General features: G+C 47.7%; 2 protein-coding genes across 4 annotated transcripts in view; one reads left to right on the forward strand and one right to left on the reverse strand.

Moving 5' to 3' along the window:
- Window positions 1-23,996, forward strand: part of LOC108522050 (contactin-associated protein-like 4) — a 217,238-nt gene that overhangs the window by 174,216 nt on the left and 19,026 nt on the right. Inside the window, exons 15-17 of the mRNA XM_017862149.1 lie at window positions 5,026-5,153; window positions 11,986-12,156; window positions 12,788-13,006. Of these exons, the coding sequence (XP_017717638.1) occupies window positions 5,026-5,153; window positions 11,986-12,156; window positions 12,788-13,006 (518 nt within the window). The remainder of the gene's footprint in view (window positions 1-5,025; window positions 5,154-11,985; window positions 12,157-12,787; window positions 13,007-23,996) is intronic.
- LOC108522051 (uncharacterized) lies at window positions 2,984-11,991 on the reverse strand. Of its 3 annotated transcripts, none has more exons than XR_001883354.1 (3): window positions 11,370-11,991; window positions 10,686-10,816; window positions 2,984-3,071 (listed from the first exon to the last, which is right to left on the reverse strand). XR_001883354.1 is itself a non-coding variant. In XM_017862151.1 (3 exons), exons 2-3 carry the CDS (start codon window positions 10,705-10,707, stop codon window positions 7,572-7,574), a joined length of 954 nt encoding a protein of 317 aa, XP_017717640.1. In that variant the 5' UTR covers window positions 10,708-10,816; window positions 11,785-11,991; the 3' UTR covers window positions 7,483-7,571. The 3 variants fall into 3 exon arrangements, 2 of the variants coding, with proteins under 2 accessions (XP_017717640.1, XP_017717639.1); XM_017862151.1 differs by lacking the exon at window positions 2,984-3,071 and adding an exon at window positions 7,483-8,503 and having other exon boundaries at window positions 11,785-11,991; XM_017862150.1 differs by lacking the exon at window positions 2,984-3,071 and adding an exon at window positions 7,483-8,503.

Genomic DNA, 23,996 nt, shown 5'->3' on the forward strand with positions numbered 1-23,996 from the left:
GTTGCCCAGTTATCTCCCGGTTGGCTGCTGTTCGTGCTCCAGTAGATTCTTCAAAGGCAGAGCAGATGCCTCTGGGTGTAGAATCCCTGCAGCTCTGGGGAGCACCCGCCTCGTATTGTGACCTGGCATCCGAAGGGAGGTGACTGGATGTGAAACCCTTCGTTCATGTTTCCTTCACACTTCTGAAAATAATCTTCTACCATTACCTTGATGTATGTTATTTTGGAGAAATCTGAGGCCCTTGTACATTATTTCACCTTTTTGGCCTGAAACTCTGGTCATTTTTTCCTTGTGGTTTTTTTGTTTGTTTGTTTGTTTGTTTGTTTGTTTGTTTTCAGACGGAGTCTTGCTCTGTCACCCAGGCTGGAGTGCAGTGGCCGGATCTCAGCTCACTGCAAGCTCCGTCTCCCGGGTTTATGCCATTCTCCTGCCTCAGCCTCCCGAGTAGCTGGGACTACAGGCGCCCACCACCTCGCCCGGCTAGTTTTTTGTATTTTTTTTAGTAGAGACAGGGTTTCACCGTGTTAGCCAGGATGGTCTTGATCTCCTGACCTTGTGATCTACCCGTCTCGGCCTCCCAAAGTGCTGGGATTACAGGCTTGAGCCACCGCGCCCGGACCCTTGTGTGTTTTTTTGTTTGTGTGTTTGTTTTTTGAGATGGAGTCTCGTTCTGTCGCCCAGGCTGGAGTGCAGTGGCGCTATCTCGGCTCACTGCAAGTTCTGCCTCCCGGGTTCACGCCATTCTCCTGCCTCAGCCTCCCAAGTAGCTGGGATTACAGGTGCCCGCCACCACGCCCGGCTTATTTTTTGTATATTTAGTAGAGACAGGGTTTCACCGTGTTAGCCAGGATGGTCTTGAACTCCTGACCTCATGCTCCACCCGGCTCAGCCTCCCAAACTTCTGGGATTACAGGCGTGAGCCACTGTGCCCAGCCCTTTCCTTGTGTTTTAAGTCGAACACTTCTACTAGGATAAACCGCAGAGTTGATTGTTCCAGGTCAAGTTCCTCTGTGTGTGCGGCTCAGGTCTTCCTTTGCTTTCAGAAAGCCGTGTTGGGTTACAGTTTTAAATACTAGTTCTGTTTTATTTTTTCTTTATCTCCAGTTACATATAAATTGGGTTTTCTTTGTCTTTCTTCTATTTCCACTACTTTCTGGTTCATATTGATTTTTTATTTATCTGATTTTCTTTCTTTGAGTTTTTCGTTTTTGCTTTTATCCAATGACCTTTGTTACATTTTTATCTGAATCTGTTGTCTCTTGGGCATGTTGTAATTATTCCTCATTTTCTATGGTTTTGTAGTTTTCTTGGGTTTATTTTGTAATTTCTGTTCCCTTGCTTTCTTTATTCCAGATGGTCGGTCCACGTTTCTTCTTAGTTAATGAATTTTGGATTCATAGTACCTTGTCACACCTTCTTATGCTTGTTTAAAGACATTTAAGTCCATTTGGAAGATTCTGTTGTGTTTTTTTCACTCATTGCTGGTGTCCCAGGGAGATTTCCACCCAGGTGGTTTTCACTTTGTTTTGTTTTACATTTATGAAGACGGTGTCTTTGCGTCTCTGTGGGCAGGGCTGGTTGTGGAAAATGGTTGACATCTGGGTCCTGGGTCACGGGCACCGCTCTAGTCAGCATGGTCCTTGGGTGGAGTCCTGTGTAAGGGGAAGGGTTTTGTGGCCGTCATTCGTTTTTCACAATTTCCTTTTCCTGGTGGGATCCTAGAGTTTCTCTCTAACATCCCTTCCATTATACCGCATGGTTTCCAAAGGGCACTTCCTTTTCCATCCTCTCTCCCCCAGAGTCTTGTCTTGGCAAAGCCACCTTCTTGAGCGCGTGAGCGTGCCCAGCCCCTTCCTGTAGCCAGTGCCCCGATCTATGTACCGTTTTCCAGTATTTTCACCCTCAAGTGGACTTTCTCTTGGGCAGTGATTTTAGATCAGTTCTAGGTTCGCTGTTCGTGCCTTCCCTTTTCTCTTTCACATGCATTCTCTCCAAGCTGCCCTGTCTCTGCCGAGGTCTGCGGCAGGGTCTGGGCCCGACTCACTGGCTGCACCGTCTGTGTGTGCACAGCAGCCATGTGGGGGTCCTCTCCCAGCTTTGCGGGCCGTGTGGCTCAGGGGCTATTCTCTAGCCTTCTATTCTCTGTTTCTGTCTTGGAGGACGCCATGGGAGTCTCCCCGTCTTGCCAGTGCTGTTGCGACAGCTTCCGCTGCTGCAGCTGATACTTGACATTAGTTTCATTGACTGTGTTGATGCTTCAGAAAAATCTGGGGAATTCACAGTTTTACAGCACTGAGTCTTCCAACTCTTGAATATTCCCTCAGTAACCTTTGTATAGTGCTCAGAGTAGAGGTCTCACATGCCTTCGTTGGTTTTACTCCTGGGAGTTTGTGTTTAGGATGCTACTGAGAGCTGAGTTGCTTTGCACTTCATGTTCATGTTAGCGTTGCTGGCGTAGGGAAACACAGTCTGTTTTCGTGTCATTGATTTTTTATCCATTGGCCTTGCTAGACTCATATTAATTTTTATGGTCTGTAAATTATTTTGTATTTTCTACATATATAATATCCATAATTATTGCAATTTTGGTTTTTCCTTTACAATCATAATATTCTAGTTGTTAAGTTAGATGGGTACATTGGTGTTTTTTATGTTCTCATTTAAGCCATTTAAATGCCTGAGATGTTTCTCATAAAGTAAAATTTTAATTGATCAAGAAAGTTTTTGGTGATGATATATTTTTCTGTAAGTCACATTTCTCATAAGAAAGTAAAAACTGCTCCATTCACTTGGAACTGTCTTCAGATTTGGTCCTAAGAATGGTTCTGAATGATTTTGTTGTGGACAATGGTAACATTTCTGTTCTTCTGCCCAAAAACTATTAGTAAATATTAGAGTTGGCCAGACATTTCTCCACGCTCCTCCTTTCCAATGTTTAAAAATATCCCTTAACATTTTCTGTAGTTTAGGAGTGTCTATGAAGGAAGTTTAAACGCTGTCTTCTTGGATTCTGGAGGCCTCTGGGAACCCGTGGCAGCTGCACTGTGTCTGTGTCTGTCTTGCAGTGAAACCTGCAAGGAGAACATAGAGGAGTCAGACGTGGCTGTGAACCAGCAGTTTTCAGTGAGCCTGGCAAATCTATCATGAATCCCCTGAATGCAGCGGGGAGTTTGCACTCACGTGACGATGAGGAAGGCCACTCTTCCCCGCAGCTGAGCAGCAGCAGTTTCCAAACCAACGCTGACCAAAGACACATTAGTATTTCATCACCTTTCCCCACACACATGCATCCACTGAGCTGCGTTTACTTATTCTCAGCACTCTACATACTTTGCTGACGTTAAACTCTTAATAAAAAGGCATGCATTCTGTAAAGTTATGCTTAAAAATTTCAAGGTTTGACCTTGAATGACCACAAGCTCTGCATTTCCAGGGAGTGTTAGTGGCCTCCCGGGACTTGAGTGTTTGTGCTGTCAGAGACGGACGGTCAGACAGTGATTAATGTGGCTGCTCTCCACTACCTCAGAGACGTCCCCAGGCTGGCCCCTCACACTCCCCATAAGCCATGCTCCTGGTGCCTACTCTCTAATGTTCCAAAATCAAGCTTTAATAGACTTGGAAAATCTGTGTTGTATCTTCCTTGTTACCAAAAAGAAGTAGAAGCTTAACTAAGTAAAGCAGTGGATTGTTGAGGTTAAATTTGGCAAATGATGATCCAGTTCCTTCACTGTCTTACTGTTTATATTTTAATTTTTATTCCTTTGTATCTCAGTATATGCACTAAATATAGCGGATATACTATTGATAATGTAAGAGGAAACATTTAAGATAATTTTAAGTTTAATCTGAAATAAAACATTTAAGCCACAATTTTAAGCTTAATCTGAAATAAAATGCTTAATTTTGTTAACTCTGATAACATTTTTTTCTGTTAAATGAGGAACTTTTAATTGCATAAAAAAATAGGAATAGCCACACATTCAGCACCTTGGCCCTTTCTTCCAAATCTAGATGGAGGCAGAATTGGCAGCATCTAAACGGTAGAAATGGCTTTATTTCTCCCTGTGGATTCAGGGTATTTCTGGTTCAAATCAGATTCTCTATGGTCTATAAATCAGAAATCCATATGAAAGTGAAGTCCATCATAAAATCGCAAAGATGCAGCAAAAATGTAAACAATGCCCTTATTTGGGAAATATGGAAACCAGCCAGAGAGGAGGTGGTGGCAGCCGGGGCCAGGCTCTCCGCCCCATCCCAACCGTCTCTGCATTTCTCCTAGAGATGCTCATTTATCTCCAGCACACACTCAGTTTTATAAAGCCATTCATAGCAGGAATGAGTGTGCAAACATCCCTGGAACTGGGGGTCGCCAGGGCAAGGATCACACCTGTCACCTGTGGGAAGAGAGAGTGGGCAGTTCAGGTTGGAAGAAACCTCTAGGGACAGGTGTTGACTGAGCGCTCACTCTCAGATCATCCCACTGATTAAAATTTAGAGAGTATTGCATTGCATTGGATTTCCAGGTTGGTTTCAAATCAGTTTTTTTTTTTTTTTTTAGTTATAAAAGTCAATAAAGCAGGACAAAGCGAACACAAGGTAGCGTTCTAAAATAATAATTAAAATAAAATCTGAAAGTCATTTTTATTGATGTATTACATAGACTACTATATTTTATTAATATTTAACAATCCCCCTCACTTAGCAGCCCACAAGGCACGTAACACTGCATGCCGTGCAGCATTTATTATTATTTATTATTTATTTAGCAGTATTTATTAGTACTCCGACATTTAGAAGCGCAATCTGCCACTCATTTCGGCTGAAGCTGTGATCTCGGGCTGGCAGATGGCCACCTTTAGAATCTGCTGCCTGCCTTCTCTGTGGTCCCCATGTGGACGAAAGGACCCATCAAGGTGTTACTGGGCCTGACATTTGGGTGGCGGCCCCGCCAGGCCTGGCATGTCCCTGCATGTGGAGCTGGGTACCCCGGCCCTGCCCAGTGTCACGCAGTGTCTCCTCCCCCAGGACGAGCGACGTGGGCGTGCTTTCCCACCGCGAGCACCTGCCGGTCACACGGATCGTCATCACCGACGCGGACCGCCCGGGCTCGGAGGCAGCTTACAAGCTGGGACCACTGCAGTGCCAGGGAGACGGTAGGTAGCGCCCACACCTCTCTCCTGACAGCACCTGTCCACGCAAAGACAGCCTCTGTGGGGGAAGTTGATGGAAAACGAGGAGTTATGTGCTTTTTTAAAATTAGGGAAGTGACACATGCCGCATGGCTGTTACCCAGTGGTTGGTCTAAGGCGTTACTGGGAGAGGCAAGGGGAGCCCTGAGAAGCCTGCCCATCAGCTGGAAGCATCCAGGCATCGCTAAGGGAAATGCCTCTGTGAGTGTGTGCAGCACGCCCTGCAAGAGAAGCTTCCGCAGACTCCACAGGCGTCATCTGTCCACGGACCCAGCCTCCTGTCTCCATCACTTGGTCAGGGAACTGGGGCCTGAAACCAGTCATGCATTCGGCTTCTCACTACCAGGATGGCGGGATCAGAACATTGGCTGGAAACAAGCTAACCAAGTGCATTTCGCTTTTTCACTTCTTGATTTCTGCAACTCTAGCGCGCGCTCTCTCTCTCTGTCTCTCTCTCCTTTGTAACAGTGGCTCCTGTGATTTCATCTTCTCACAGTATTTGCAATCTAAAGCAATATTTTTAAATGTAATTGCAGCTTTCATGGTCACTATGCATTTGCAGCAGGAGCTTCCCAGGTGGAGACTGGTCCCCGGTCCCTGTGAGCACCTCCCCACAGTGAGGCAGTGCACGCCCACCCTCACGTCCCTCTGAGACATCTGGTGACTTCAGATGCACCTCAAATGGCTGCATCACCCGCATTTTTTTTTTACCTTTCTCAGAGATTTTATGGTCCAAGTTCTTAACTGGAACTTAAAAACAGAGCAATTATTTGTTCTAAATTAAAACCTTAGCACACATTTGTGATATGTTGTAGGATTGTAGGAGTTTGGAAGAACAGATGTGATCTCTGATCAGACAAGCACCACCACACACCTGCCCGTCATAGGCGCTCCCTGACGGCTGCTGTCTCCTGCTCTGCACCCTCAGCCCCTACCTCTGGCTCCATCCTCGTGCCTCAGTGACCCCTCAGTCTGCCCTGTGTTGATCATAGATTTTTTTCCCCCAAGATTTTCACTAGACTCTCTGATTGCCTGGCTCAGAGCAGTCCTCCACTGCTCCAAGCTCAGCATGATTCATAAGAGAATGGGGGTCTCTTCTGTTCACATCTCTGTTAGGTTTTTAGTCTATGGGTCCTGGCAGGGAGGATGCCCGTGCTGGGTAAGCTCCGCACAGGCTGGAACTGGCCACCAGAAGCAGCCCACGGCCATCAGAACAGGCCCAGATGTCAGCCTGGAAATCAGGCAGGAGCCACACGGGGTTTCGGGCAGCCCCTGAAAGCTGCTTTTTTGGTCATCCACCATGCTTTTGCATTTTTACAAATCGCTCTTTGGTCAGTGTTTCGGGGAGATAAGTTCTGTGAACCGGCTCCATCACGGCACCTTCCTTCCCCAGAGGTGTGTACACCGCGCCAACCTTTCACAAGCGGGAGAGATACTCTTTATTTTCATGTTCAGTTTGATGATCTAACCTGAAAAGCCATTATAAATCTTTGACATTTGAATTCTGATCATTTTAAATTTAATGTAAACATCGGCCCTGCTGCTACCTGGCGTTGGAAAACCTTCTAAGTGTCCTGTGGGAGGAAAAACCATGGCTGAGCTGCTGGACTTGGCTCTTTCATTTCTTCTGCGTGACTGGAGCAGCTGTCTGGGAAATCCTAGAGCATGAATATTCAGGGCGTGCAGCCGTGCAGCCTGGAGGAGGCCGCCCCTCAGACAACGTTGTCCTTGATTCTGTCCCCTCGGGCACTGCTGTGCCTAAACCACTTTGGGCGAAGGGGATCAACGCTGCCCTCACAACAGGGTTTTGGGGCTGCACCGGGGCCACCTGCCCAGAGCCAGGAATCCATCCCAGTCGGAAATTCTGAGTCCCTCTCTCTGCTTGGAACTGTTCTCTTTTGGTCACCTGCCTGCCCGCTCCTCTTCTTTCCTCCCTGCCTCCCTCTCTCCATTTGAAGCGCAAAACACAGGAGGGTTTGTTGGAGGGCACATTATAAAACCAAACAAAAGGCATATTCTGAATTCTCTGTGGCTGAAGAAAACAGGAAACGTTGCCAAGTCCTTTAGTGAAACAATGTGTGAGTGGCTCTAGTGATGCAACAGGGAGGCCATGGTGGCACCGCTCTCCTGGGGGCCACAGTGAGGAAGAGAACAGGTGCACCCCACACCCACAGGACGGTGCCAGGGACTGGGGAGGAGGGAAGGGCAGGGGCGAGGGGGGTCTCCACAGAAGGCTGCGTCCAGGAGGAGGCCTGGATTGAGGAGGACGGGGAGGGGGGGTCCAGCATCCAGCACATGAGGAAGAGAGTCCTGCTCAGCAGGAACCAAGCATGTGGGGCCTGGCTGAGGGTTGCTGTGACCCAGTCTGAGCCTGAAGCAGCTTCAACAGAGGCCAGGTGGTAAGGATCGAACTGGGGCTGGATCCGAAGGTAAAAGCAAAGATTGAATGGGCAGTGGATGTGATTTATGAGTCTGGCAGCCTTGAGGGTTGGGTCTGAGTGGCAGAGCCTGGGACCTGTGTGCAGAGCTCAGGTGTGAGCTGCTCCAAAGCCCAAGATGGGCATGGGCAGAGCAGAGAGGGGGGTGTTGGACTCGGGAGGCTGGAGGGGGAGGCAACAGAGGGCAGTGGGTATCTGGGGAAGGGAAGGACCAAGGGCAGAGCCCTCCAGGGCAGAGGGCAGTGGGCGTGTGGGACGGGCCAGAAGTTCTGAGCAACGGTGCTTTGAGGAGGACCCCGGTGGGCCTCAAGGCAGAGAGAGAGTGTGTCCAGTTGCACCGGTGCTGCCGGGCCACGTTGCAGGACAGAGGTGTCCCCGGACCTGTTGGCGAGGGGCCTGCGGCAGCCCAGGGAGTCCACAGGAGCATTGAACAGAGGCTCAGGGCTCCCTCCACCCCACATCCTGCCCCGGTCACACAGGAGCACAGATGGAAATTTGGGTCCAGAGTTGCTTCTTTCCACTCCTTTGTGACCGGCTGATTCTTGGTGGCTGTGAGAATGAACAGCAGCGGAACAGAGGAAGGAACGGCCCAGCGTGTGCTGCTCTGCTGCAGGTGATGGACGCAGGCCTGTGCCTCCGGAGTCCGTGTCGAGCTGCTGATGTCAGAAGCACCACCCTCTAACCTGGAGGCAAAGGTGTGCACAGAAGACCCGGTCCTGCGTCTGCTGAGCTGGCTCCTCAGTGCTGCTGTCAGGGATGACTTCTGAGAGTAATGATCCCTTCCCATTGGCCTGACAATTTCATGCCGCACGTGTCTCCGGATGAGGGTGGCTTTTCTATGCACATGTTCATGAATAGCTTTGTTCTCTTTTCCAGCTGTTCTACGAACCAAAAACTATAATTATATCCAGCATATTGCATGATTTTCATTTTGTTTTGCTTTATATTTGATTCCTATCATTTCCCCCAACATTAGGAAATAACATTACAAATTTCAAAAGAGGAACCATTGAAGTCTAAAATCAAGAGTATCTATGCTCTCAACAGGGAAATTATAACCACTCCTGGTGTTTTCTTTGTGTTAAAAGCCAGGCTTACCAGCTCATTTTGTAAATAATCAGAAAGGCAAATTTGAAAAGAAAAGTTACTACCTCAGCATTTTATAATTTCTATTCCTAGTTTTAAGAAACATATGGTTACATTGTGTGTGTCTTTACTCTTGGAAGTAAGCATCCTTGCTTTATAAAGCCACCTGCCTTTTAACAAGTTTTCTCTTCCTTTTAAAAAATAATTAATTTATTATTTGGAAAGTTTATTTGTAGATCAAATACAAATTTAAAAAAGAAAATATTTATGAAATTAAGCTTAATCCCATAGGGCTAATAAAACTTATTTTCCTGAATGGGCAATGTCTGTTGGAGAAAAACATTGAAGGCAAGTTTCTTGTTTCATTTTAACGTTGTGAGTGGAGGTTCACCAAGTTACGTACAATATGTGCACAACACATCCACCCTTCGTGTAAAAGGTGAGCACCATCTGTATGTCATCCACACTACACATGCACAGACGTCATCCACACTGCATGTGCACAGTGCCTGGGTGCCCCGTCTTAGACCCTGTGTCTGTAGTTTATTTCCACATCTCCACCATGCGGCTTCCACCCACCTCTCTGCTGTGGAATTCGCACTTGGGTTCTGCAACCCTTTGCATCTCACACACACACACAAGTGAATGCAGCTTCCACCCCGCTCTCTGCTGTGGAAATTGCATTTGGATTATGTAACCCTTTGCATTACACACACACACACACACACACACACGAAGTCACCTTGGAGCAGGGTTATCACCAAGTCCCTGCTGCACGGAGGCTCATGTGGTTGTGCCGAGCCCTTCCTGGTGGGTGACTCGGGCCCACTGTGCTTCCAGCTGAGCCCTGTATAGCACAAGAGGCCGTGGCTCCTGCCAGGAACACCCTGGAGCCACTCCCCAGAGAGCCTCCGGCACCCTCTCCTGCCCACTTGTGCACTAGGCAGAGGACCCCAGGGCTCCAGGTGTGTGTGTGGGGTGGCGTGGGGGCAGCCGCATTTGCTTTTCCGGTTCCCAGCTGACCAACTGACGGGGCTTCCTCTGAGGTTCAGCCCCTCAGGGAGCCGAAGGTTCAGTCCTGGAGTGGCCCTTGTGTAAACGGGCAGCGTGTGGAGCAGATTCTCATCCACTGGACTAAACGAGCCCCCCACTCATAAAGCTAAAATGAAATAAGAGACATCCTTTCATGATTTCCTCTACTTTGGTATTTTAAGGAACCCAGACACTCCTGACAGTGGCCAGGGTGGGAATAGGCCTGATTTTCTGTCTTTCCAGCCATCTTAAATCATGTATTTTTTTTTTCTGCAATTGTTCAACTAAAAGCACTGTGATGATCTTGAGATATCTCCAGGGACTCGCCTGAGACTACAAATGTGAGGTTTCCCAGCGGGTGCCTGGAATCACCTTAATTCACATCCCAGCTGGGTGCCAGGCATCGCCTTAATTCACATTCACTATGGCCAAGCCCAGAAACAACACAGAAGTTAAGAAATGTGCTTGTAGCTTCATTTAACCAGAGAATGCTCCAGAGAAAAATGAAACATCTTCAGAAAGAATTCTCAACAGAAACCCAGCAAGCAGGGGCAGCTGGCTGCATGTGAGCTGCTGAAAACCTGAGCACGGACCCCTTAATATGAGTTCCTCCAGGTGAAGCTGAGAGGTGGATGAGCGGAGCATCATCCTCAGCTCTGGATGGGACCGAACGTGGATCCGTGCCCGCTCAGAGCAGAGGCGAGTGGGGGTCTCCCTCCCCGTGGTAACAGAGGGAACGGATAGTGGGATATGGCTGTTTTTCTGACACCGTGCATGAACTTATTCTCCAGGAAAAGTAGTTTAGGTGTGAGGATGTTATGAAGTCTGGGGAGTGATGAGGAATGGGCTGTTCGCATAATGATCTATGCTTACAATGGATGCCCCAGAACTTTCAAGGCAACACCAGCAGCTTTGGAGTCCAGGACAGCATGACCAGTACCTGGCTGAGCCTTCAGGGTCATGCACAGCCGCTGGGCCCCACTTCACCACCACGCCACACCACAGACCTTCCACGAAAGCCAGCGTCAAGCTAAATCCAGAGAAGCTCACGGCATTGCCTCAGAACGGCAGCTGTGGACAACCAGATAAAATAGAGGGAATGAAAGTCCAGATAAAAACCATGAATGGACAGTCATTTAAATCTACTACCTATGACAGGATTATATTACATGCCTTTGGAATTCCATTTCCATTAACGTGCTAATCACTCGGGAAGATGCTTTTATCAACTTGAGCACTGTTAAAATGTTTTAAGCCATTTATTTTGCATTGATCATAAGTGATATGAAATTACACTAACAGGCCGAACGCAGTGGCTCACGCCTGTAATCCCAGCACTTCAGGAGGCCAAGGTGGGCGGATCACAAGGTCGGAGATTGAGACCGTTCTGGCTAACATGGTGAAACCCCGTCTCTACTAAAAATACAAAAAAATTAGCTGGGCGTGGTGGCGGGCACCTGTAGTCCCAGCTGCTGGGGAGGCTGAGGCAGAAGAATGGTGTGAACATGGGAGGCGGAGCTTGCAGTGAGCCGAGATGGCACCACTGCACTCCAGCCTGGGTGACAGAGCGAGACTCTGTCTCAAAAAATAATAATAATAATAAAATAAAAGAAATTATACTAACAGAAACCAGTATAAGAAAAGTGGTTATTTTCCAATCCAGTTTTCTGAGGAGCCGTGGAGATCGTTGGATGAAAAGAGTATGTTGTGAGACACGGTCGTAGCATGAGGCGAGGGTTCCGCTGATGAACCTTCTCATTGGAGGAGGAATTACCACCCAGGCCTGGATGAGAGCCGGGGTTCCTGCCACGTGGAGGTGGCCCTGACTGGGTGTGAAGAAATTCCGGACGCCTGGGTGGGACGGTGAGCGTGGCCAGCTCAGGGGGTTTCTGCAGGATATTTTCTTTAACTTAAATTTACAAAGGTGCTTAAAATATCAAATGATGAACAAACCAATGTTTTGATAATAAAAGTGTGGTGGAACATGATCGAAGTGATTTGCCTGGGTAAAGCGTTCAGAGTGAAGACACTTTTCTTACATCGAAGGTGAATTCCTTCCTGTACCGTGCGGGCCCCGCGCCTCCCGGTTCTCATCAACCGCCAACTCTGCGCGCAGACCGCCTGTCCAGGAAAACGTCACAGAGAACACAAATGCGGCCTTCGTAGGTTGTGGCTGCGCTCGGCAGTGAACGTTTGACGCGCCTCATGGGTTTGCTGCCTTCTCCCCCTTCTCCCGCCAGGATCCTTCTGGAACGCGGCGTCCTTCCACACGGGGGCCTCCTACCTGCACTTCCCCACCTTCCGTGGAGAGCTCAGCGCTGACGTGTCATTCTTTTTCAAGACGACGGCTTCCTCTGGGGTGTTTCTGGAAAACTTGGGGATCACGGACTTCATCAGCCTGGAGCTGCGCTGTGAGTGTCTGGGAAGCGCCGCGGGGCGCTCGTTACTTTGCTGTGAGCTCTTGGGCGGTTTTGTGTGTGAAGCGCCCCCTGCCCTGCCCCTCATCAGCTCCACCCCCGACTGGTTCATTTCCAGCCCTCAGGTCTGTGAGTCCCACTCACCGCTGGTCAAAGAGACCGGCCATGTGCCGCAGCAGCACAGCTGGCAGCCCATGGGCAGGACCTGTCTGCATTCAGCTGGGTACAAACAGGGCGTTGGGTTCCACCAGGGCGTCCACAGGGCGTTCCTGAATTCCCAGTCCCTTCGTGGCACAGACCTGCCATGTTACGACCAATGCCCCCAACCTGCTCATCAAACTGTGTGAGGTTCAGGACGAAATTCTCCACAGACCCAGGTGGTTTAGAGTTTCTCTGCCACGGGTCATTACCTTTCCAGTTCCTTACTTAGTAAACTGAACTGTACATTCTGAGCGTATTTATTTTCCCGTATACGTAAGTTAACTTTGCCTTTTCACTAGACTTCAAAAGTCAATTCCCCGCCTGAGGGCCCCATGCCCTTGCCACCGGGGAGCCCTCCCCATGGTCCAAGCTCAGGCCCCTCCTCGGCTGTCACTGACACCGCTTCCCTGTGGGATGTTTCCAGCCCCCGCAGAAGTGGCCTTTTCATTCGACGTGGGAAACGGGCCCTGTGAGGTCACGGTGCAGTCGCCCACTCCCCTCAGTGACAACCGGTGGCACCTGGTCCGAGCCGAGAGGAACATGAAGGAGGCATTGCTGCAGGTGGACCTGCTGCCCCCCAGCACCCGCCAGGCCCCCGAGGATGGGCACAGGCTCCTGCAGCTCAACAGCCAGCTCTTCGTGGGTGAGTGTGAGCCACGCTGCTGGCTTCCCAGTCCCGCGGGTGCTGTAGAGACGGCTGGAGAGGAAGCAGAGAGCAGGCGAGGTTGGGTGACAGCTGAGGCACCACTCAGGGCCGCGTCCTCATACCCGCCTGGGTGTTCCGTGGTGAGCTCATCCCCAGGGCCGCGTCCCCACTTCTGGCCAGGTGCTTGGCGGTGAGCTCATCCCCCGGGCTGCGTCCTCACACCTGGCCGGGAGCTCCGTGGTGAGCTCATACCCCTGGCCGCGTCCCCACACCCAGCGGGGTGCTTCGTGGTGAACTCATCCAGGACCGGCTCCGGGGCACTCTGCTCCAGCTGCGTCCTGCCCAGTGAATGGTGTGGCAGCCGTTACCAACCACTGGTCTCTACCTGAAGGTAGACGCCCACCCAGAAGCTGCAGCAGGTGCTCCCCTGGGTGCCCCAATACTGGGGCCAGAAGGAAACCAGAAGGGAGGTGGCCACGGCCCACTCACCTTCCTCCTGCTCCCTCCCCCTTCCCTACCCCGTCGCTTGCTCACATTTGCAGGCAAGCCAGACCCTCAGCAGCCATTTGGTGTGACTCCCCCGCAGCCTGGAGTGGGGGCCCTGGCTCCTGCCCTGGCTCACTGGTTGGTTTCGGGGCCTCCTACCCTGGTTTAAGGGTTGGTTTTGGGGTCTCCTGCCCTGGTTTACTGGTTGGTTTCAGGGCCTCCTGCCCTGACTTATGGGTTGGTTTTGGCTTTGTGTTGTGTTGTCCACAAATGATTTTATTCTCGTTTGGCTTCAAGAAGACAGAAGGATTACCCCTTCTATGACTACTCCTCCGCATTTTCAAAAGAATAAAGAAGCTATTTATCAGGAACTCCAATCAATGAAAAATAATCACGGACTCTTGCTGGAATCTCAGTGAGGCGGACGTGTGAACTTTAGAATCCCCACACATTTCTGTGCTTAAGCAGTCATCTCTTACTAGCTTTCGCTAGTCAAAAAAAAAAAAATGAAGCTTATTGTTAATTTTACAAACGTTTAATTTTAGTATTTTCTGTGTAATTTTCTACTTTTTTGAACTATTTTAGTCCATTAAAGAGATACTTACGGAAATTTTTATGCCCAAGGCACTGTGCTGACTGCCCTAATTGAGATCGTGTGGCCACATTTGAATAACGTGTGTAATAGATAGTGGTATGAGTTATGAGCACCTATAAATAAAATAACACAATTTCTGCAATACTATGCGGAAAGTTCATAGGGTGACTCTGCTTCTGGGACCCTGTGTTCTGAGGATGAAAAGTCTCTCAACCCCACTTAGCTGTCCCGGTTTTTTTTTGTTTTTTTTTTTTTTGAAATGGAATCTCCCTCTGTCGCCCAGGCTGGAGTGCAGTGGGCGCGATCTCTGCTCACTGCAAGGCCCGCCTCCCGGGTTCATGCCATTCTCCTGCGTCAGGCCTCCCGATAGCTGGTGACTACAGGTGCCGCCATCACACCCGGACTAATTTTTTGTACTTTTTCAGTAGAGTCAGGGTTTCACCGTGTTAGCCAGGATGGTCTTCGATCTCCTGACCTCGTGATCCGCCCGCCTCGGCCACAGTGCTGGGACTACAGGCGTGAGCCCACCAGCGCCCGAAGCTGTCTTGGGTTTTTATATTGGTGAGTTCGTGGGTAAATTCCTGAAATCATGGACATTCTGCTCTAAACACGAAATCTCAGACTGGGTCTCCACATCTAGCATGTCCTCTCCTGAGCCCGGCACCACAATTAAAAAACCATAGGAAGTGGCCTTTCTACTTTTGAAAAATTGGAGCAGACAGGAACTGTTCCTCATACTTGCAAGTGCAGTCTGCTCTGAGGCTGTGGCGCCCACTCAGGTCCCAGGAGCTGCACCTGCTCCACCATGCCCGTGTCCACCAGCCTCCCAGGGCTGAGTTCCAGGAGGGATTTCCGCTGCAAAGCAGCGGAAGCCCCTGCACAACCAGTGCCTGTGTGAGGGCACGAGAGCTGGCCGCCATCTGGCCCAGTCCGCTGATGTTTGTAAAACACCCTCCCAATGAGTCAAGTCTCTTCAATTTTCTAGATTCCCATACGGAATTCAAAACCCCAAGAGCCGGTTTTCAGGGAATTCTTGGCGCCTGAGACTTTGCCTGTGTCCAGGTATACAGGGCTTCCTCTGCTGTGATTCGCCCTCCAGGGTACTTCATTGTAGTTATGAACATGCACCATGGCCCCACACACATGGAAAGTATATACACACATATCACACACACAGGCACACACGCACACGCACACCACGGCACCGCACACATGGAAGTATTATACGTACACTATTCACAACCCATCAGTGCACACAAGAGTCACGCACATAGAGGCGCACACACATTCACCACACACAGAGGCACGCACATCAGAGCACACACACATTTCACACACACACACAAGGCACACACTACATTCACATCACAGGCACACACAAGGCACACACAGGCATGCACGCACGACATCAGGCGCACACACAGGCACACATTCACACACAGTCACACACATTCACACACAGTCACACACACATTCACAAATACAGTCACTCACATGCTTTCTCACTCACACCTGCAAGCACTCTCACACACACACATGCACACATACACATACGCACACACAGTATATGCATTTTGGGAGATATTTGTATGGAATCCCTTAATCTTATGTTTGTGGCTCAGTTCTTTAATGCAAATAAAATTGCAGGTATCATTTATGAGAAATTAAGTGAGCACAACACACATTTTTGAAAGGGTTGCTTTTCTCAAAATGTCATTTATTTCTCAATTATAATTATATAATCTTATAAGATGAGAGAAATTTGGGTTTGATTTCAGTAATTCAATATTTTACCTACTTTGATGAGAAAAAATAAAAGGTTGCCTCAATGCAAACAAACTGCCACAATTTCCAGATAAACCTAGCAGAGCAATTTAGTTTCTGGTTCAGTGATTCACCAAACACTGTCTTCCAAACAGGTCCCACCTTTTCTTGACTGTATTGCTCGTTTGTACTTTTGTCTATCTTCAGGGAAATTTACAATGTCTTTATTATATTCTTGATAATGAGAACAAGATGGCTGAGAGGTGGGCTTCTGAGGACAGCTGGTCGGCTGCCTCCCACCACATTCCCCAGGGTGCAGGCAGCTCCTGCCTCTCTTCCCATCCAAAGGAGTGTCCAGGGCCCTCCCTGGGCCACCCAGCCCACCTTTCTGGGGTCAGCTCGCCCTGGACTCACCCAGCATTTGAGACAGCTGCTGTCAGCTTCAGCCGTGAAGAGTGCGGCAGCCCCTCTGACGGCCAGCCCTGACTTCAGAGGCAGAATCTGGTCTAGAGTGAGATATCTGTAGCACCAATGCTCAGAGAAATTCGAATTGTCCTTATTTGCAAGGGCGAGGGTCACAGCTCACAGTGCCTTGTGCCTCAGATACCAATTCCTCGGGAACGTTATCTGCTTGCACTGAGCTGTCCTCTGTGGCTGGGACACACGCAGGCGTCATGAAGACTGTGCTGTGTTTTCAGAGTTGCTGTTGCTTTATTTTGTAATAATAGCATTTATCTGCAGACTACACAGAAGAAACATCTTTAAAAACATAAGACAACACTGAAAAAAATAGAAGTTAACTGTTTTCTCGTGTAGCATAAAAATATGAAACGGAGGAAGTTTCACCCTCGTGTGGGATACAAGTCACGAGATGTTACCTCTAAGAGTTTCATCAAAAAAACCACTAGTTGTCTTATTTAGATAAGCGCTATTTTTATTTAAATTACATTGTCAGTTTCACTGGGCTGTGTCAGGTATCCAGGCCCCCGTGATAGCGTGGCACTGCTGCATTTGAGGAGATTCCGACCTTTCTGGGCACCACGGTGGGCTGAGGACCTGCCGCCTTCTGGCTGGAAGCAGAGACCCACAGCAGCTGAGGGATGTGGGCCCAGCAGAGCAGCATCTCATAGACGGTGCTGGCTGGAGCAGGGTCTCTAACATAGGATACAAATGTAAGAGGTTTCTGGGGCTGGACACAGTATCTGAAGCCCATAGTTAACAAATTCTAGAAAGCCGTCTTCTGGGCCATCAAACGCCAGTGAGGAAGAATATTGTATATGTGAAAAACAACGTCGTTTTTAAGAAGTCAGATGCCCGTCGTCTCTACAAGAGAGGCTTGAATGTGGTGGACGTCACATCATTAAATGGCACTTGCTCTTGTGGCTGCAGGTCCCCACCAACCCGGCCGGGTTTTCCCTCCTGCCCCCGCTCCAGGGTTAACAGCATGGCCTCGTGAGCTGAGTGGCCCCTCAAGGTTTCCCTCGCCTCCCCTCCTAGGTGCCTTTGTGGAGCTGGGCTGCCCCTACAAGGCGGTGCCGGGGTGTCAATGGAGGAGACGCAGGGCCCGCATGGTCTGGGCCACATGGTCTAGACGGTCTCTGGGCTTTCACCTCCACCGTCCTTCCCAGTCAGGGCTGCACGGCTCATCCCGGCAGCTTCCATAGGCAGGTGTCTCCGGGAAGAGGGTCAAGTCCCAGCTGCTTCCTTCCCTTAGGCCTGGGGCCACGGACACCCTGGGCATGTTTTCCTAACCAGCTCTTGGGAGCATATCGTTAACCCCCATAAAAGAGCCTGCCAGAAAGATGAAATCTTGACTGAAGCACTGATGCCCACTCCAGCTGGCAATGCCTCTCTCCCCAAATGTTTGAAAAGATCCTACTACCTACTACTCCATGTCCCAAAATAGTATTTACAATTAAATGTAACCTTCACTGAAACTAAGAAATCTCAAAACCAAAAAAAAATGTTCAACTTTATATCCAGGTATCGTATCTTGAGAGAATGAAGTCAAAGCTTTGGTTAGAGACTCTTAAATTCTTAAAAGCAAAAAAATAAAAATAAAAATGAGTTATCATTTATGAATGAAGTTACCTACCTGTGTGTATATTTGGTTTTTAAGTCACCAGTCCTGTTTCATAACTGCGGAGCCTGTGAACAGCAGTGAGGTTTTGTCTTCTCCTGCCAGTGGCCTCTCTGAAGCTCTGGGCTGGAGGGGCCTGGCAGCCACCTGCATCCACCCTGTGCACGGCCCGTCTTTTTGGCACTTCCTTCGTTCGTCCCAACCCTGGACCTCACAGAGGCGTTCTCAGTATCATGTGTTGTGCCCAAGCTTCTGTCAAGTTAGAAACATGGAAGAAACATGAACTGGGATGGCTCTGTGCCTCCTCCCAGCTGGTGTGAGCTGCCACATGGCCGTGCGGGGGAGAGAGCGGAGAGTGGTCACCTCCCAGATGCTGCCTGCACAGCCCTGGCCCAGCCCCCTGTGGCCTCGCCCTTCCTCCTTCTGAGTTCATGGGAAGCCAGAAGCGCCCGCTTCCAGGGACAGACAGACCACAGCCCATGTTTCCTGTAGTGACTGCATTCTTGCCATGTCCAGGCGACACTCAGGGCACTGGGGACACAAAGGTGATTAAACCTGGCCACAGGCTGGGGGAGACGCAGAGTGCTCTAAGGACACTCTGCTTCCCACCTGCCGCTCTGAGGACACTCCCCTTTCCACCTGACACTGTGAGGACACTCTCCTTTCCACCTGACACCTTGAGGACACTCTCCTTTCCACCTGACACCCTGAGGACACTCCCCTTTCCACCTGATGCTGTGAGGACGCTCCCCTTTCCACCTGCTGGTCTGTGTCCAGCACTGAGACACAGATGCAGAGGAACCTGGGGAAATGTGCCTGGGCCTGGCCACTCAGCACCAGATGCTCCAGCACCAGGAAGGCCAGGCCCAGGGGCAGGCTGGGACTCCCAGGGAGGGTTGGCTAAGGGCCGGCCAAGGGCCTAGGAAGCCTCAGCCCAGCTGGGCTCCTGTAATTAGAGCTGGACACAGACGGGGCACCAGCAGCCTCATGTGGCAGGAGGAGCACAGTCCAAGGAAAGCAGAAGAAAGCCTCAAAAGCCCCAGTGTCAGGAAGGGAGCAAGGCCCTGGGCAGACAGACCTGCGAGTCCCGCAGTCCATTGAATAGTCGGCTTAAGGCAATGAGAAGCCACTGCAGAATCGAAATAAGGGGTGCGATGCCTCCATTTTGCTTGGTCAAAAGACACACAATTTCTGTTTTTTAAGTGGATAAATGGACTACGGCAAATTTTTTCCACATGAGCAACCAAAGAAAAAGTAAATTTCCACCAAAAGTCGCCATCAGACAGTGGGAAGCCTACTGACACATGCCTTCTGTGCCTGTGGCTGGGGCATGTGCCAGGCTGGCACCGAACCCACTGGGAAACTACCCACCCACTCTGCAAGCTCATGACGTTGTTCCCGTTATCCCAGAACCCGCAGCATCTCACAGGAAGTGCAGAATCACCTCGTCAAATTCTGCAAAAAATAGCCTTACTTGACTTTTGATTGGAATTGTGTTGAATCTGTGAGTGAATTTGGGGGAAGATTAACTTCTTAACAATATTGATAATTTGTTCCATGAAGATGGTGTATCTTTTAGTTCTTTAATTCTTTTCTCAATACTATATTTTAGTTTGACATGTAAAATATTTCTACACCTTTTTAATTAGATGCATTCCTGATAATTTAATATTCTAATGTCACTGTAAGTGACATTTCAAATACAGCAGATTTTTTTCTGTTTTGATTTTAATTACAAACTTGCTAAATCTACTTATTGCCTCTAGTAGCTTGTTTGTAGATTCCAGCAAATGGTCTACATAGAAAATAGTGGGATGTATAAATAAAGGCAGCTTTACTTCTTCCTTCCAGGACGGATGCTTTGTTCCCATATTTTCTTGCCTATGGCACTGCCTTGAATCTCCAGTACAAATTGCACAGGTGTGCTCAGAACAGAATTTTTGCCTGACCTCACAGGTCTCAGCCTCTCACCAGTGCCATAATATTGGCAATGTCCTCACCACAGGTTAAGGAGCCTCTCTTCTATTCTTAGCCAGCTGAGAGACTTTATCAGGAGTGAACACCGGATTCTATCAAAGGCTTTTTCTGCACTCATTGGTGTAATCAGATGTCTGTACTTTTAAATGATTTTATTAATATGGTGAATTATATTGAGATATTATCGATTTAAAAAAGGAAAAATACTTTCACTCCTAAGATAAAACCTACTTGATCTCATGATGCATATTCTGGGTTTTTTTATTTTTTATTTTATTTTATTTATTTATTTATTTTTAGACTGAGTCTCGCTCTGTCACCCAGGCTAGAGTGCAGTGGTGCAATCTCGGCTCACTGCAACCTCTGCCTCCGAGGTTCAAGCGATTCTCATGCCTCAGCCTCCCAAGTAGCTGGGATTACAGGCGTGTGCCACCACACCGAGCTAATTTTTGTATTTTCAGTAGAGATGGTTTCACCATGGTGGCCAGGCTAGTCTCGAACTCCTGACCTCAGGTGATCCACCCACCTTGGCCTCTCCAAATGCTCACACCCAAATTACAGGTGTGAGCCACTGTACCCAGCCTGAATTATCCTTTTTTGATATATATTGTTGGATTTGATTTGCTAAAATTCTGTTTAGAATTTTTGCATTGTTTTCATGAGGAATGTCTAATTTTCTTTTCCTTTAATACTCAGTCTAGTTTTGGTATTAGTGTAATGCTCCCTCATAGAATAAGTTGGGAGATAGTCTCTCTTCTTTATTTTTTTCTAGAAGATTTTGTGTACAATTAGAATTATTTCTTCCTTAAATATCTGGTAGAATTCAACACTAAAGCCATCTCTGTTCTTGGTTTCAATGGTGGGAAGGTTTCCAAGTATAAATTTATTTTTTTAATTGATACACAGCTTTTATGGCTGTGTATTTATTCTTTATAGCACTTTGGTAGTTTGAGTCTTTCAAGGAATTTTTCCATTTCTGCCAACTTGTCAAATTTATTGGCATAAAATATTCACGTTCCTTTAGTGGTATTGGTTAAAACTGGGGTGTTATCACCTTCTCCACTGATGAGCCCTGTAATCTCCCTGCTCACTCGCTCACTCTCTCCTACTCCCTCTCTCCTTCCCTCCCTCTCACCGTATCAGTCTTGATAGACATTTATTAATTTTACTGGTATTTCCAAACAACCAGCTTCTGGTTTCATTGGTTACTATTTTTATGTTTTCTGGTTCATTGATTAATACTCTGATTTTTTTTTTCTGTTTTCTTTAGGTTTTATTGCTCTTCTTTTTCTATTTTCTTAAATTAGAAGGTGAGGCAATTGATTGGAAGCCTTTCTTCTGTATTAATATAGACCTATACTGCTAACTATTGTCACTTAAATACTGCTATAGTTGCAACCTGCAAATATTCATAGATTGTATTTTAATTTTCATTCAATTCAAAATACTTTTAATTTTCCTTTTGATTTCTTCTTTGGCACATGTGTTCTTTATGAGTGTTGTGTTTATTTTCCAACTACTTGGACATTTTCTAGGGATTTTCTTTATTTGAAATGAGATTGATTTTTTTCTTCTTTTTTTCTTTTTCTTTGAGATGGGGTCTTGTTCTCACTGCAGCCTTGACCTCCTGGGCTCAAAGGATTGATCCTTCAGCCTCAGCCTCCCAAGTAGCTGGGACTACAGGCATGCACCACCACACCAATACTCTTTTCTATTTTTGGAAGAGATGGGGTTTTGCCATGTTGCCCAGTCTGGTCTCAAATTCCTGGGCTCAAGCAATCCACCCACCTCAGCCTCTCAAAGTGCTGGGATTACAGGCATGAGCCACTGCACCCAGCCTGAAATGGACTTTTTCTGAAATAACTATAACCACTATAGCTTCCTTTCAATTAGTGCTACCACAGTGTATCTTTCTCAGCTCATTTGCTTGTAACCTCTTTGTTCTTTATATTTAAACTGGGTATTGTTTAGGCAACATTTAGTGGAGTATTATTAAACAATCTATTTCTGTCTTTTAATTGCATTTGTGTTTATACTTATATTTAATAAGATTTTTCACACGACTCAGTTTAAATCTATCAGCTTACTATTTATCTCCCATTTGTCCCATCTCTTCCTTTTCTGTTTCTTTTTCAGCTTTTGTTTGGATGGAATAATTTATAGGATTCTGTTTTCTCTCTTTCACTGGCTTGTTAGTGGTAGCTCGTGTGTGTGTGGGAGAGATTACTGGTTGCTTTGGGTGTAGAGCCAATTTTAACATATTAGAGTCCAACTTCAGTGACCTGTTAGCACTCCACGGACAGCAGCAGAAACCTAGAATTGTGCATTTTTATCTCCTCCCCTTGCCTTTGTGCTTTTGTTGTCAGATATTGTAATTCTACATGACATATATTTTAAAAGACACTGTAGCCCAGCGTGGTGACTCACGCCTGTAATCCCAGCACTTTGGAGGCCAAGGCAGGTCGATCATGAGGTCAGGAGATCGAGACCATCCTGGCTAAAACAGTGAAACCCCGTCTCTACTAAAAATACAAAAAATTTAGCTGGGCGTAGTGGCGGGCACCTGTAGTCCCAGCTACTCGGGAGGCTGAGGCGGGAGAATGGCGCGAACCCGGGAGGTGGAGCTTGCAGTGAGCCAAGATCGCGCCCCTGCACTCCAGCCTGGGCGACAGAGCGAGACTCAGTCTCAAAAAAAAAAGTCAATGTGAATATTTTCAAATAGTCCATTATATTTTAATGATAATACAGAAATGTTTTTCTGATTTACCCACACGGTGTGTGGAGACCCAGTTCTCCGCTGGGTAACCCTTCCTTCTGCTGTAGTATTTGTCTGGTGCAGATGTGCTGGCGAGGAGTTCTTTCGGGTTTTGTTATCTGAAAAAACCTCTCTCACGTCCACTTCTGGAAGCTGCCTTTATGGTGAAGAATTCTACACAGGCAGCGGCTTCCTTCCCGTCCTCCGCAGACACCGCCCAGTGGCCTGGCTTTGGCTTCCCTTCTCCTGTGGTCCTCGTTGCTGATGTTTGGTCTCTGGCTCATTTTACTATTTTTTATGTATGTGAACTTTGAAGCAGCTTTTTAGTGATGGGCCTTAGCTTATTTCCTGTCTGTTTGTTGTGTTTGCATTTCAGAGAGTTTCATAGACTGTAGGTTTACAGTTTGAATCAAATTCAGACAATTTTCAGCCATAATATTTTTCTCCCCTTTCGAGAGCGGCCACTAGCATCCGTTAGGCTGCTTAAAATCTCCCCAGATCTAACAGACGCTCTTTACTTTTCTGCTATTGTTTTCAGCCTGTTGGCCCCCGTGATGCATTTTGGCTACTTTACATTGCCAAGTATTCAGGTTCACTAATCTTTTCTTCTGAAATGTTTAATATTTAATCTCATTTGATGTGGTTTTTCCTTCTCAAAAAATATAGATTTTATCTCTGAAAGTTCGGTTTGGGCTTTGAAATATCTTTCACATCTCTAAATGTTCAATTATTCCTCTAGCGTAGTCATAATAGCTTTTTAAAATATTCGTCTCTGTGAATTCCATCGTGGGTGCCATTTCTAGATAAGTGTCAATCGGTTGATGTTTCTCCCCAGGACTTGCCATTCATCCCTGCTTCTTTATACACCTGTCTGTCTTTATCAGATACTAGGCCTTGTGAATTTACCTTGCTGGGTGCTAGATATTTGTGTACTTCTTTGCAAATTTTTTAGCTTTCTTCTGGAATGAAATGAAGGTATTTGAAAACAGCCTGGTTTTTTGTGGTCTTGCTCTTAAGCTTTTTTAGGTATGACTGAAGAGCAATTAGTTTAGTATTAATGTTTCTCACTATTGAGGGAAAACTTCATTCTGTCCTATACCAGACGCCCCTGAAGTCTGTGGCTCATCGCTGCTGCGGCTGTGGAGACGGCCCTGTGCATCCCCTGAGGCTGCTCCCTTTAAACTTCTGAGTGCCTCTGTCCCTGGCCCCTGATGTTTTTCTTGTGGAATGTGTCGGCCAGTGGTAAGCTCAGTGCTGGTGTGGACTCTTCCAGATGCCCGGACTCTTCTCCACCCAGCCCTCTGCTCCCCACCCCGCTGCTCCCCACCCC

The sequence above is a fragment of the Rhinopithecus bieti genome, unplaced genomic scaffold (assembly GCF_001698545.2).
Source record: "Rhinopithecus bieti isolate Rb0 unplaced genomic scaffold, ASM169854v2 scaffold_63361, whole genome shotgun sequence".
Lineage (NCBI taxonomy): Eukaryota > Metazoa > Chordata > Mammalia > Primates > Cercopithecidae > Rhinopithecus > Rhinopithecus bieti.